This window comes from Brassica napus, unplaced genomic scaffold, assembly GCF_020379485.1.
Source record: "Brassica napus cultivar Da-Ae unplaced genomic scaffold, Da-Ae ScsIHWf_1136;HRSCAF=1612, whole genome shotgun sequence".
Classification (NCBI taxonomy): Eukaryota; Viridiplantae; Streptophyta; class Magnoliopsida; order Brassicales; family Brassicaceae; genus Brassica; species Brassica napus.
Window position 1 is genome coordinate 16582 of NW_026014561.1, and position 15325 is coordinate 31906.

The 15325-nt window shown below is 31.1% G+C and overlaps 1 protein-coding gene and 2 pseudogenes across 2 annotated transcripts; 2 read left to right on the forward strand and 1 right to left on the reverse strand.

Annotated features, from left to right (window-relative positions):
• Positions 1–3464: 3464 nt before the first annotated feature.
• On the forward strand, positions 3465–14760 carry LOC125596108 (annotated as a pseudogene).
• On the forward strand, positions 10893–12402 carry LOC125596107 (protein POLYCHOME-like). Of its 2 annotated transcripts, XM_048771391.1 has the most exons (4): positions 10893–10984; positions 11168–11394; positions 11471–11536; positions 11613–12400. In XM_048771391.1, exons 2-4 carry the CDS (start codon positions 11176–11178, stop codon positions 11922–11924), a joined length of 597 nt encoding a protein of 198 aa, XP_048627348.1. In that variant the 5' UTR covers positions 10893–10984; positions 11168–11175; the 3' UTR covers positions 11925–12400. The 2 variants fall into 2 exon arrangements, with proteins under 2 accessions (XP_048627348.1, XP_048627349.1); XM_048771392.1 differs by having other exon boundaries at positions 10894–11394; positions 11613–12402.
• LOC125596099 lies at positions 12656–13195 on the reverse strand (annotated as a pseudogene).
• Positions 14761–15325: the final 565 nt, after the last annotated feature.

Below are 15325 nucleotides of genomic sequence, written 5' to 3' on the forward strand. Positions count from 1 at the left end.
AAATGCAAAATAAAAACACAATAACGTTTAGTAACTGCTTTCTATTTATTCTCCATATAAAAGAAAAATTTAGATCTAACAAAAGTTCCTAATCTTTCTCACATGATCACACGATTTCTAAACTGTTACACAAGGAAATTTGACTCACAATGCTATAAATCCATCTCTACCTGGATTCAATGTAATTTTCTAATTTATTTGCAATGGTTCTATTGACTCTCTTTGTAAAGGGTGGTGAAGTTTTAATTTCTAACCAGACCAATGATTGCTTCTGAGATTGACTTCGACAAAAACTATTATCAATGATTAAAAAAAAAGTTTTCTATGGAGACTCTTAATGCAAAGTTGACTGATCAAAATTAAAGTTCAGGTTTATATATTAAACACAAGTCACATGAACAACAAAATTTTGACACATAGCATATATCAACAATTAAAAAATGCAAATAAATAAATGCAAAATAAAAACATAATAAAGTTTAGTAACTAATTTCTATTTATTTTCCATATAAAATAAAAATTTAGATATGACAAAAGTCCCTAACCTTTCTCACACGATTTCCAAACTGTTACACGTAGAGGAAGTTTGACTCATAATGCTATAATTTCATCTCTACCTGGATTCAATGTAATTTTCTAATTTCTTTGCAATGGTTCTATTGACTCTCTTTGTGAAAGGGTGATGAAGTTTTAATTTCTAACAAGACAAATGATTGCCTCTGAGATAATCTTCGACAGAAACTATTATCAATAATTAAAAAAAAAGAAGTTTTCTATGGAGAAGCTTAATGCAAAGTTGGCTGATCAAGATTAAAGACCAGGATAGTGAAACTAAACATGCTCAAACTCTTCAATTCTCAAATCATATTTTGCATCATGTTAACCTGCAAATAATATTTATCCACTTAACATAGTACATTTGATCAATATCATTTTAAAATAGACTAAATTAATTTTTAATTTATTAGAAAATATTTATTGACTGTGATGGTCGTAATTCGAGAGAGGAAATTAACAAACTCATCTTAAATCAGATTCACAGTACCCTTAATAAACTCTTCTTCTTTTTTTTTTTTTGCAAAGTGCTTTACAATGCCCATAAAAAACTTGAGGTGTGGTGGAAACTAGGTCTCATGTTTAATTTCTATATCAAGACCATACCTCAAGTTAGTTTTCTTTATTTTCAAATATGTATTATAGTCTTATAGAGATATTATTTATGTTTGCTTACGGATCAACATACACCTTTGTTTTGTTTTTCTTATATAATGTTTCCAAATTTTGTAGGTTTTCTCATAAGCAAAAACTACTAAATAAATACAACATAAGCCTTGATTGGTAGAGCATTAACATTAGCAGTACCAATATGCTATGGAAGCAGTATGCTGCAGGAGCTGTATGCTTTTGCTAAACTGTTTAATAGGATGATTAGGTAATAATCCGCGTCTTACGCGGGATGTGATTATTAGTTAGTTATTTTTAATAAAAAGATATTAAAAATGTTTAATCTTGATATTGGTTTGATTTTTTAAGTTTTTTTTTTAGTTTTTAATCATCTAAAATATAATTATTATTTTAAATTAATATTTATTTTAGTTTATCCGGTTGAAATGTTTGATTTTTTGGTTTTTTTTCGGTAAAAACTAAAAATTAATAATATTTTTATTTCCGTGTTATGAATTTTAGATAGTCGTCATGTCGAACAAATAGTTTCATATTATAGTTTCTAAACAGATAATAGTTTAACAAAAAGAAAAGAAAATTATTAAGACAAATCATTCACTACAATTTTGTCAGTAGTGAAAGAAGCATTAAGAAAAAATATTTCAACTTTAAAAAAAATTAGATATTTCAGTTATGGTGAATACTTAGTTACAGGGTGCTCACATCAAGGTGCACATGTATGTCTATGTAAAAAGTATATAAAAATAGTTGACTAAAATATAAAGATATTGTTATTTAATATTATATGAAATTTTTGTTCAAAATAATACATGAAAGATAAAATTAAAATTAATTTAAAATAAAAAAGGGGTTGACATCAGTCATTTTTTCATATGAAGAAAATAAAATTGTATCCGTAAATAGGGGTGGACACAGATTAAATATCTAGGTATTTGGAAGCATTCGTGTTGATTCGATCTTTATCCACCTAGATATTCGGTGACACGGATATCCGAAATGTTTTAGAATGTTAAAGAATATCCGATTTGATATGTAAATAAAATAAAATTATATGTAAATAAAATAAAATTTTAAAAAGGGCAATTCTCATTAATAGACTATTTTCAAGTTTTGGTCACAAAAATAGACCACAAAGATGAAATTAAACAAAATATTTCATTTAATAGGTAAAAGGATACTAATACCCTAGATATATAAAAAAAATAAAAAAACAAAAATAATAAAATAATATAATAATAAAATAATTTTTTTATAATTTAAGATTATATGTTTTCAAATTCGAACTTTTTTATAAATGTTTTTTGAAATTTATTTTTTTCAAAAATGTTTTTTACTTTTTTCAAATTTTTTTTTTGTAATTCGAAAATAATTTTTGAAACTATTTTTAAAATTTTTATTTCCAAATTTTAATATCTATTTTCTATTTTATAAAATTTTAAACATCAATCCCAAGTCTCCACCTCTTAACTCTAAACCCTAAGGTTTAGATTAGTTAACCCTAGAGGTATAAGTGTATATTTACATCTTTAATGAAACATTTTGGTCATTTTGATTCGTAGAGTCTATATTTGTGACATAAACTTTTTAGTGCTATCCTAGGATATTTTTCTTTTAAAAATAATTGAAAATTTTAATAATAACATTCTATTACAAAAATAAAACATTATTTAACTTTTTAAATTCTAGTACCAGATATAATAAATTTAATTCATAAAAATATTGTAAAACTGATATAAAGTATAATATATATATAACATATATATATAATTCTTTACATATATGTATATATATATGCATTTAACAGATCGAATCAGATATATGTTCCTAAAACTATTTGTATTTGTGATTTGCTTCTTTTTTGGATATTGTATTTTAGTATTTGATTTGTTTCGTAGAGTTATGAATATCCAGATTTTTTGGTTCAAATCAGAACGGATAACGAATCGAATCAAAATTTATGAATATTTTGCTCAACTTTATCCGTAAACAATAAAAATAATATATATATATATATATATATTTTGGCTTTTGATTCGTTATCTATTTTTATTCGAACAGAAAAATCTAAAGTTTTATTAGAACCATGTATGTGGGCTTTATATTAAAAAATGCAAAATACATTGTGTAAACACGTTTATGAATATAGTGTGAACGCGTTAGCATACTTATTATCAAATTATTGTGAGGCTGTCATCAATACTATTAAAAGGAAATGAGTTTTAGTAAATCTACCTATGAAAGTTGTTTGGACCTTTTGATTACACTTTTTTTTTTGGTCCTACAATTAATCACTCTAATTATACATAATTAATAACTCTAACTACCTATAAAAAATTGTGATGTTCGTGAGATATTAATTGTGTTACCATAAAAATTAACGAACACTCCTAATTTCGTGGGATCACAATCATTGTGATATGTGTGGGATATTAATATCACTAAGATCACAATCATATTAAAGCTAAAATAATATTCCATATTTTATACATGTACTAATAATATCATTAAACATTGTATCATGACATCTTATATAGTTTCAAATATTTACAAAATTAAATTTGATAAATCGCAAATCATATGTTAAAATAAAATTATATTTATATTATCTTAACTTAATTTTTATAGAATGTATTATAATAAAAACAAATTATTAATAAAGTTTAAAAACTATGAGAAATCTTACAAATATGTTCTACTGAATTAGTTAAAAAAATCTATCAAATAAATCTTAAACCATAAAAATTTAACAAATGTAAAACTTATAAAATGCACACAAAATATAATGAGAAAATAGGTTTGGGTGCTCAAGTATTCGGATCGGTTCCTTTCTATCTTGGTTATTTGGATTCTAAACATTTGGACCCAAATAGATTTTTGTTTTTTTATTCAGGTTTAGATGGGTTCTTTTATGTTCGGATCAGTTTGGAATCATAATTCAAATACATGTAAAATACATGTAATATTTGAGTATGTAGCATGGATAGGTCGGTTCATATATTTAAGTTTAGACAAAGATCAGAAGTACCTAAAAACCTGAAAAATGATAGCGTTAATAGCGTGTTTTGGGTTTTACCGTATTTTTATCATATTTTGTTTATTAAATTCAAAATAGGACTATATACAGATTTATTGAATCTATCGGTTTGACTATGTTGCTTCTGTGTGTCTTAAATCTCTGTGCACCAGTAAAAGTCCAACACTTGTGGGTCGGACAATTTGAAAAATTTACTTTTTCTAGATAAGTATGTATTCCTAAAATATAAAGGAAATCAGGTTTTGAGGCTGCTATGAATATGAGTCTAAGGGTTTGTAAGATTATTCATTCACACAATAATAAGAAACCCTAAACGGGTATTTGCCTCAATATGTTTTGTTCTCTACTATCTTCTTGATTAATTCATGGCTGTTCACAACAGACTATATGTCTGGATTGGATATGAAAATACTATTTAAAATTCAAACATTATAATAGAGAAATTTTAAAATCATTTATTCCTAATAAAAAGTTATAAATTTATTCAAATTTTATCAAACGGACAACAAAAAATACCCGCGCTTCTCAAGCGCAGGTCAAAATCTAGTATGTCTATTATAGTGTAAAAACATTTATTACAATGTTTCTCTTTTAATATATATTAGGTGGATGCCCGCGGTTTCGCGGGTTTGAATGTTTTGTAACAATACATTTATTATAATTTTTCAAATTAAAATTTGTTTTTATCATTATGTGTTTTTGTTAAATATTGTTTTAAGAATAATTGTTTAAAAAAATATAAATATGACTATTTTAAATATTTGTGTTGATAATTGTACTAAAATTAGTTATGTATAATATTCATGATTGAGTTTTTAATAAAATTACTTAATTTTAAAGCTATATAATACTGAAACTTTTGGAATATTTTATATAGTTTAGAAATACTTGATTGCTAAAAATAATTTTATGAAGCATTATATATATTATATAAATCACAAATTTAATTACCATAATTTATTTTATGCAATATATTTAGGTCATTTGGATACTGATAAAACTATTTCTAGAACTAATTTTCGTACTCATAAAATAAATAAAAATTAAAAATCCATTAACAAATCAAATTATAATATTTTTTTCTCAAACTCTATATATGATCGACACTTAAGAAAAAATCAATTAAGTGATTTATCATTTAATATAAAATGAAATTTAAGAATAGATTTTATAAATTAATTTATGAGCTTGTATAAATAAATTAAAGCCTCTTATCATAATTTATGAACTAAGTATCTACCTCCTCCTAACCTACTTTTGAACAACATGTTACCTGCTGCTTGTCTATAAATACCATTTTCTTTATTTTCTTTTTGAGGTTTTTGGTGAAAAACTGTTATGTTTTCCTTCTGATTATATTAACTTACATTTGCAATTTTTTAATCTTCCTGCAGGAGAGCAAAAGTATATTCATCTAGGAAAGTTCCATTACACTTGATTGCTAATAGGCCATAAAGAAAGCTATGGCTCCTGGTGGCAGTACTTACAAAGAAGCCTTGAAGTCTAACTGGATAGGCTTAGCTTACGAGGTTAGGATGTCTCCATTGGAAAAATCCGTTCAAGCAAGGGCAATGGTGTTCATGAGCTTCTCGAATGTCCGGTTTGCACAAATCTCATGTATCCTCCAATTAATCAGGTGTGTGTGCGACTGTTCTACTCTTTCTCCGACACTCAACTTACTTTTGTGTAGTTAACGTTGACATCTAGGTTTGTTAATTTTCCCATAATGTCCCAATGGCCACACGTTATGTTCAAGCTGCAAACAACAAGTGCAGAACACGTGCACCCTACATGCCGTTACGAGCTCGGCAACATAAGATGCTTGGCTCTCGAGAAGGTTGCGGAATCGTTGGAGGTTTCATGCCGGTACCAAAGCTTAGGGTGTCACGACATTTTCCCGTACTACAGCAAGGTCAAGCACGAGCAGCACTGCAGGTCGAGTGTTCAGTGACGGGAGACATTCCATCCCTTGTTGAGCATCTCAAAGACGATCATAAAGTCGATATGCATAGTGGTTGCACTTTCAACCACCGTTAATGTCAAGTCTAATCCTCAAGAAGTTGAGAATGCTACATGGATGCTCACGGTATGCATCTTATCTTATCTACATATATGATTATTCTAGACATGAGAGAAAGAATCTTTATCTCTTGTCTGATGCTTTTGGTTTAGGTGTTCAACTTTTTTGGAAGACAGTTCTGTTTACACTTTGAGGCGTTTCAGCTGGGGACAGCGCCGGTGTACATGGCGTTTCTGCGGTTCATGGGAGACGAGAACGAGACTAAGAAGTTTAGTTACGGCTTGGAAGTTGGAGCTCACAGCCGTAAGCTGACGTGGCAAGGGATTCCCAGAAGCATCAGAGACGGTCACAGGAAGGTCCGTGATAGTCACGACGGTCTCATAATCCCTAGAAACATGGCTTTGTTCTTTTCAGGCAGTGACAAAGAAGAGCGCAAGTTAAGAGTCACCGGACGGATTTGGAGAGAAGAGTAGATGATTCCAAATGATGTTTCATATAGGCTCTGTAATGATGATTTTAATTGGAACTGAAACGGATGATGTACATAGCAAAGTCTTGAGAGCTATGAGATCAAAATCTCCCCGTGATCAGGTTGAAAACATTATGTTTTGAAATATTACAAACTCTTCAGCCTTGTAATTTTCCTGATTTGTTGGAAAAATAAAGACAGTTTTCCTTTTGGTTCTGTTCTTATATCAAAAATTGGTTTTTATCTTTATTGGATCATCATACAATATGACTCATAATACTGAAAGATGATTTTCGATAGGAACATTTTATCGTTGAAGTGAAAGGGTTAATGGATCCAAGGAAATAATGGAGGGAGAGATACGAACAATCGCAAAAAAGAAAAAAAAATCAACACAGAAATTTAACGTGGCTTAGTGAGATTCTGACTAACTAATGTTACCGAATCATAGCAGGTTTAAGACATTACCAAAGATAAGACATGTTGTTACATTACCAAAATGATTAATTGTGAATTCAAGCAGATGATATGTTAGAAGAACTTTTAGACTTTAGAAATACTAGATTTTTTAACCGCGCTACGCGCGGATAAGATACTATATGTATTTCTCAATTCTAAAAAATAATGCATAATATTGTATTATATTATTTAAATAATATAAAATAAGACTACATAACATAAATATATTTTTTAAATTTTCTTTGTGAAAATCATTATGTGGTTTGATTGTTCTACTTGATTCACATATTTGCATAGTTATTTGTGATAGATGAATAATTACATTTTTATTATCAGTAAATAATATATATTTATTATATAATATAAGAAAAATAAAATTATTTAATTTTAAAATAAACTTGTCTGATGTTGGGGATTCGGTTATAGACATATCATATTCGAATGAGACATTTTTACAGTTATCAATCTTCTTAACAGTCAAGAAACAAATCTGAATATCAAAACAATATCTCATACGATCTCTTTGTGGAACAACTGCTCTGAAGAAAGTGAATTTAGGCATCAAAAAGCACTGGAAATGGATTTGCAGATGTGTTATCTAAGTCAGCTTTACAAAGTACTATTTATAGTTCATATATCATTTATGTTCATCCTATTTTTTTGTCCATCATTCTTAAACATCTTGAAATAACTGATGCTAATTTAATAATAAACTTTTGGCTCGCAAAAAAAATCAAATTTGTCTAATTATCGCTTAATTTGTCTAACTGATATATATGTATTTTTCAATTCTAAAAAAATAATGTATAATATTATATTACATTATTTAAAGAATATAAAATAAGACTACATAACATAAATATATTTTTAAATTTTCTTTGTGAAAATCATTATGTTGTTTGATTGTTGTACTTGATTCACATATTTGCATAGATATTTGTGATAGATGAATAACTATATTTTTATTATCAGTAAATAATATATATTTATTATATAACACGAAACCCAATATTTAGAAACCCGCAAAAACCCACAAAAACCCACTAAAACCCAGAATCCGATACCGGTTGGACCAATAAATAACTTTTACTTTTTTTTTAGTTTTTAAATTATGTTTTATATTCTAAGTTTCCAATTAAGAAGTTAGGTGCTGACGAAAAAAGTTAGATTTTCCTTTTCGGTTTTATATTTTTGATTTTTAAATTTTGATCAAGATTTCATTATGCCACCAGAAGAAAATGAAATGAACGATGGTAGAGAGAACCAAAATTAGTTGATGTGATTTGGTGTTAGTTTATTTTGTTATTGACAATTTATTACAATGATCTTTTATTTTTAGTTTATTTTGAATTTGAAGTTTTATTTATTATTCACATTAGACATTAAGATTTTCAATCTCAAGTTCCAACTTTTTAAGATCTTCATTCAAAATTTTTTTTTTCTTTTAAAAGTTTAAAGACTGAATGATTATATTCACTTATTTAAATATTTATGAATATTATATATATATTCATAAATATTTTTAAATACTTTTTAAACATAAAATGTATACATATCCAAAGTTTAGTTTTTATATATTTATAGCTAATATATTATTATTTAATAAAATTAATTTATTTATTAACCCGCGGTTCATCCCCGGTCGATCCAGTGACCCAGTGAGCCGGTAAGTCGTCCGGTTTGGTGTCCGGGTCGGGTTTAAAAACATTGGTAAATGTACATAAGAGTATGATTACATATTTAGTGATTCTTGTATATGTGTCCAAGAAAGTTTCAATGGCTTAGTGGTATCTGCCCTATATTTATGTCATACTAACCCGGGTTCGATCCTTTCCTTTGTATGTTTTTTCATTTTTTACGAAAAAATAAATGAGATGACGTGGCAACTTCGGACTCTCTGATTGGACGATTTTTTGTGCTTATGTGGACACTCTAAGAGGAGTTTATATCCCCCTTTTAGTATAGTATAGATGAATAATGATTACAAAAGATAAGTTAGTAATATGATCCGGTCCAGAGAGGACGTGCAAGACGTGAAGACAACGCTTGAGACTTCCTATGATTGGTTATTATATTAAATTAAAAGTAAAATAAGCGAATGTAAATGAACGAGGACTCGAAGAAGTGTGAGAATGGGAACAAAGTGATGGAAGAAGACAATGTAAATGAGGAGAAAATGGTTGTTAAGAAGAGTGTTGGAAGCGAAGGGAGCTTTTTCGATTGCTATATATGCATGGACCTGTCCAAAGATCAGGTAGTCACTAACTGTGGCCATCTTGACTGTTTGTCTCGCCTTTACCGCTGGGTAGAGGTTTCAGAGGAAAAGGAGTTTCCGGTTTGCAAAGGGGGAGGCAAAGGAGTTTCCGGTTTATTATTAGTAATGAAATCCCCTATATATTAAAAGAGAATTACAACATTTGAATCATACACGTGTCATCATGAAAATGATTTTCGAGTCTTTAAAAAATTAAATGGGTCTATCTAAATATAAACTATAGTTTTCATTAAACTGATCACAAAATCATTTATTAGTATTAAAAGTTATTCTTCATTCTTTCCTTAAATAAAGCTACATAATTACCTAATGCTATTAAAATATATATATAGCAATTAATAATTTTCAATAACAAAGATTTGCTAACAATTTGTATACACTCAATCATTTTTGTTTAAATCTTTTTTATTAAAACATATTACACAATTTCATTAACCATATAATAAAAAATTAGATTTTTTTCGTATATGTTGTATTTTGAATTTTAAAAAAAAAATATAAATTACTAAACTGTTAAAAGTCTCAAACAAAATTTTATTATCAATGATTTAAATTTTTGGTATAATAAGATATAAATAGTTATAAACTACATGAGTAAGAAGTCTTATTTAATAAGTGTTATTATTAATATATATATATACATCATTTAATTAAACTACATATCATATAAAATACAAATTATAAATTGATATATGCATTGAACAAATATTGAGAACTTAACTAATATTTTAATTTTGCATTCAATTAAAAATATTTATAAATTACTAAAACTATTAGACATCTCAAATTAAAAAGTTATTAATGGTTTAAATTTTTGCTATAAGATGACAAGAATCATAAAACCATATGATTAAAACCTTTGTTTAATGAACAACTTTACTAAAAATATATTTCATATCTATGTTAATATCATTTAAATTTAATTATATTATATAAAATGGATAAAATTGATTTTTTATTTATTTACCATAAAATTATCGTTAATAAACAATAGTCATTGTTTGATTTATATGCGCAAGCCAATTTAATTATATATGTAATATTACCGATTTTTCAATATTTCAATATATATTTATTATTTTATTATTTTATAATATTTAAAAAACATAAAATAAATAATAATATATAAATTATTATTTATATATAAAATGTTTATCCCGCGCATTATGCAGATCTTAGCCTAGTTTACATTATTAGCAAAAACAAAAAAAAACAAAATAACAAAAAACAAACAAGTGAAAAGGGCTGTCTTCAAGGATGCCTTCTGCGGAGGTGTACTTAGGCGCTAGCCGTGTTCCCTCCGGAGTGTCCGGATTACCTAGATTATAAAAAAAAAAAAAAAAAAAACAAAACAGTTTCAAAAATCATTACTCGTTTTTTGAAAGGTAATAGTAATTTGAAGAAAAAATATACCCGTTAGGGACAGCTTGTTTTCAAATGTATTTAAACCAAACCAGAGGAGAGCCTCGCGTGTGTGTCTCTAAAGTCTCAACGTCTCTCTCTCACATAACACCAAGCGATTAGAGTAAACATATATCAAAGGTAAAAATCTCGATGAACCACCGATTGCTCTTTTACTAGGATCATAGGATCGTAGAGAACTAGGTTCGATGAGTTTATGGAAAGCTAGGAATGAAATTAGGGTTTAGTTCGAATCGGTTTATTTTTTTTGGTTAGACCCAAAAAGATCAATTGATTCTAACCGTCTAGTTAACCAATTTGCAGAAGCGGAGATGGCGGAAGGGCGCGATAGACTCGAACGACAAATTGATTTTGCATCATTGTTTCTCAACAGACAGCGCGGAAGGATCTTCGTTGACGATGAAACTACATGGACTGTGCAAGCAAGAGGTGGTATTTGGCGGCGTGGAAGGCCTCGTCCTCGTACTCGTACTCGTCCTCGTGCTTCACCTTCAAGGAGGGCCCTCGCTGATATCACTGATGTGAATAGGGTTAGCCTAGCTTCACTGAATTTTAACAACCAATTTTGCTTAAGGCTTGCTTGTTTAGCCGTAATCTTTTGTGCAGGTGGGTACTGAGAGAAGGAGAGCAGTGGTTGGCCCAAGGCCCCTCCTTGATACTGCTGTTGTTAGGGTTAGACTCGCCTCACTTGCTTTTAACAACGACTTTTGCGTAAGGCTTGCCTGTTTAGCCATAGTCCATTCTGCAGGCGGGTACTGAGAGAAGGAGAGCAGTTGACCGTGTACCACTGGCTCAGCTCGAGCTCAGGTATTCTGTGGCCAGTGCTGTTGCATCCGCTGGAGTCAACCACCCCTCTTCCATCGCTTGGGTTCAGCAGAAGTTGCTCTCACTCAAAGAGGAATTATCTGATGGAGAGGAGGCCCTCACTCCAGAGCTCCTCAACTATATAGATCAAGTGGGGATTTATCTGACGGAAGAGCTTGAGAAGCTGAAAAGCACACCAAGTGCGCAGAGAGCTGAGAGGGAGAGGAGGATTCGAACATTGATGTCCATGAGGTGACCGTTTGGGAACTCTTCACACTCTGAAAAGTAGGGATCATAGGCGTAAAAAAAAGTTGACGATGATACAAAGAGGGACGAGTGGATATCATATCACGGAGAGTACATACTCCACGTTATTACCAATGTTTGTGTTTTAGGCTTGAGAGTTAAGATTACATTTGCTTACTTTCTTTTTTCACTATTTGTGAAATTTGAAGATTCTTTTGATACTAGTTGTTTTCTTTTGTACCTTTGGCATGGCCTGTGTAGTAGCGCTATTGATTAGAAAATTATTTGACAACCCATCAGTTTCACTTCCTCTAATCTCTTCTTCTTTGAACCGCTTCCTAATTCACATTCCAAAACCGAATTTGACCAAAGTAGTTTTAATTGTTGTTGTTTCCCAGCAACATTTTGCTCTTAGCCTACTCATTCTGTTCCACTATGCTTGTTTTTAGCTTCCAAGATTTTCTCAACGTGATTGGAATTGTTTCACAGACCGTGATCAAGTATAGCCTACAAAAAAAACAACACTAATTATCCAACAGTGCCATACGTGAGGAAAAGGGAAGTGTCTTTGCTACTTTTCTAACGTCTTTGGTTCCAATTCACCTGAAACTATTCAAACCAACAAGATATACTACTGCATATTCAGAATACAAGAACAAAGACCATTTTCAAGCTTTTGTGTGCAAATTGTAAATGCATCACATCAAACAAACTGAAAAGTACAACATAGCAGAGTACCGCAAAGATACTTCAAACGAAAGAACTGAGATTGAAGGAGCCAATCATGTTTGCGAGAGGCGAGAGCAGAACTCATATCCAGCTCAAGCTGAAACCTTTGAAGTTTAAGCTGTTGCCTCAAAGCACTTGCTCTGTTGTTGCAGCAGGTTGCTGCGTCTGCTCTGTCTCCAAACCCTGACCAGGAACAGATTCAGCGCTCACTGCCCTTCCTTCATCACTTGTTGTCCCACACTTCTCAACACCAGAAGAAGCAGCCACTGGTTTGGGCTTATTCACAGCACATGAAGCATGAACATGATAGTTACAAGCATAACAGTTATAAGACCAAAACCTACCATCCATACCCACATTACAGATATTGCAGACAAACTGAGTAAAGACAGTGCAGGTGGAGCACTGTTGTAAACAATAAGAAGACTATGGAGAGGATGAGACTCCTGAGGCAATTGAGCGCAGTTGTTGCTCTCACTTTACTATGAATAGCATAAAATGAATAAAGTAATCATATACCGTTGTATCTACATATATGATTATTCTAGACATGAGAGAAAGAATCTTTATCTCTTGTCTGATGCTTTTGGTTTAGGTGTTCAACTGTTTTGGAAGACAGTTCTGTTTACACTTTGAGGCGTTTCAGCTGGGGACAGCGCCGGTGTACATGGCGTTTCTGCGGTTCATGGGAGACGAGAACGAGGCTAAGAAGTTTAGTTACGGCTTGGAAGTTGGAGCTCACAGCCGTAAGCTGACGTGGCAAGGGATTCCCAGAAGCATCAGAGACGGTCACAGGAAGGTCCGTGATAGTCAGAACGGTCTCATCATCCCTAGAAACATGGCTTTGTTCTTTTCAGGCAGTGACAAAGACGAGCTCAAGTTAAGAGTCACCGGACGGATTTGGAGAGAAGAGTAGATGATTCCAAATGATGTTTCGTATAGGCTCTCTAATGATGGTTTTAATTGGAACTGAAACGGATGATGTACATAGCAAAGTCTTGAGAGCTATGAGATCAAAATCTCCCCGTGATCAGGTTGAAAACATTATGTTTTGAAATATTACAAACTCCTTCAGTCTTGTAATTTTCCTGATTTGTTGGAAAAATAAAGATAGTTTTCCTTTTGGTTCTGTTCTTATATCAAAAATTGGTTTTTATCTTTATTGGATCATCATACAATATAACTCATAATACTGAAAGATGATTTTCGATAGGGGACATTTTTTAAAAATGCGAGGTTTACGTGGGACGCACGAAACGTTTTTAAAAATGGAAGATAATTTGCATTTAGGTCAAAGTGTGACGTTTCTATTTATAGTAACAAAGATGAATTTCTCTTCAGACTAGATACAAAGTGATTTCTACTCGAATTCTTATCGCCGGTCAGTTGATTATAGTTTAGGCCCGTTGGGGCCTACACTGATAAACGAAAATATTGAGCTTCTTATTCCCTAGAAAGGAAAGAATCGACGTGGCTTTGTTGGAGCCTACCTTGAGCCTTTAGCATTATCGACTATAATTAATCAGCCCGACAAGGATCCAATAATGTTGGCTAGAGTGTACTACCGGATATAACAGCGTAAACGCACCGCACGGACTAGACAAAAATAAATCGCTAGCCAAATGAGTAAGTAAACATTCAAAGAGATGCGCGAGCTTTGTGTAGTGCACAACATGGACGATATAAATGTAAGACATAACCATGAATTAGACCCAAAGATATAACTTTAAACCAGATCCAGTTCCCTTGCTTGTCTAAAAAAGGAAGTTGTACAATAACCATTTCAATATGTCAAAAGTTTTTAATATGTTTCTGGTACTGTTTCTCTCATTCGGTTTACAAGATTCATTGGATCAATAACAAAACGCAGCTCCAACTCTATCACGGTGGATGAGTCTTAGTTCAGATCCATGCTTCAGGAACACGTTTCCTGACATCAAACAAACAAACACACATTAGCTTTCCACTTAAGAGATTGACAATAAGTGAGCTTAGAATGAGCTACACAAACAAATAAAAGTAAAAAAGAAAGAGCACGAGTAAAAGCCAATTCAAGAACTCAAAAATGTCACCTGCGCCTGTTGGGGATTGATCCCGATCCCATCTGCAGACATGAATACAGATACATCAGCAATCTTGAGTATTTTTGACAAGAATAAATCACTGTTAGATCTTTAGGCAATAGAAAGCTTCAGTTTTTAAACTTTATAGACAGAGAAGTAGAGTTACATGCAATGATATATATATATATGATCCCATATCTAAGAGAATTCTCCTGATTACACAAAACATATGAACATGAAACAGACAAAACTCGAAAAGGGCAATGGTGTTCATGAGCTTCTCGAATGTCCAGTTTGCACAAATCTCATGTATCCTCCAATTAATCAGGTGTGTGTGCGACTGTTCTACTCTTTGTGTAGTTAACGTTGACATCTAGGTTTGTTAATTTTCCCATAGTGTCCCAATGGCCACACGTTATGTTCCAGCTGCAAACAACAAGTGCAGAACACGTGCACCCTACATGCCGTTACGAGCTCGGCAACATAAGATGCTTGGCTCTCGAGAAGGTTGCGGAATCGTTGGAGGTTTCATGCCGGTACCAAAGCTTAGGGTGTCACGCATTTTCCCGTACTACAGCAGGTCAAGCACGAGCAGCACTGCAGGTCGAGTGTTCAGTGA

Bases quoted from the DNA above. Each gene is read 5' to 3' on its own strand.
- LOC125596107 (XM_048771391.1), top strand. From the start codon at position 11,176: ATGGCGGAAGGGCGCGATAGACTCGAACGACAAATTGATTTTGCATCA. The intron at 11,395-11,470 runs GTTAGCCTAGCT...TCTTTTGTGCAG, and splicing joins ATATCACTGATGTGAATAGG to GTGGGTACTGAGAGAAGGAG. The intron at 11,537-11,612 runs GTTAGACTCGCC...TCCATTCTGCAG, and splicing joins TTGATACTGCTGTTGTTAGG to GCGGGTACTGAGAGAAGGAG.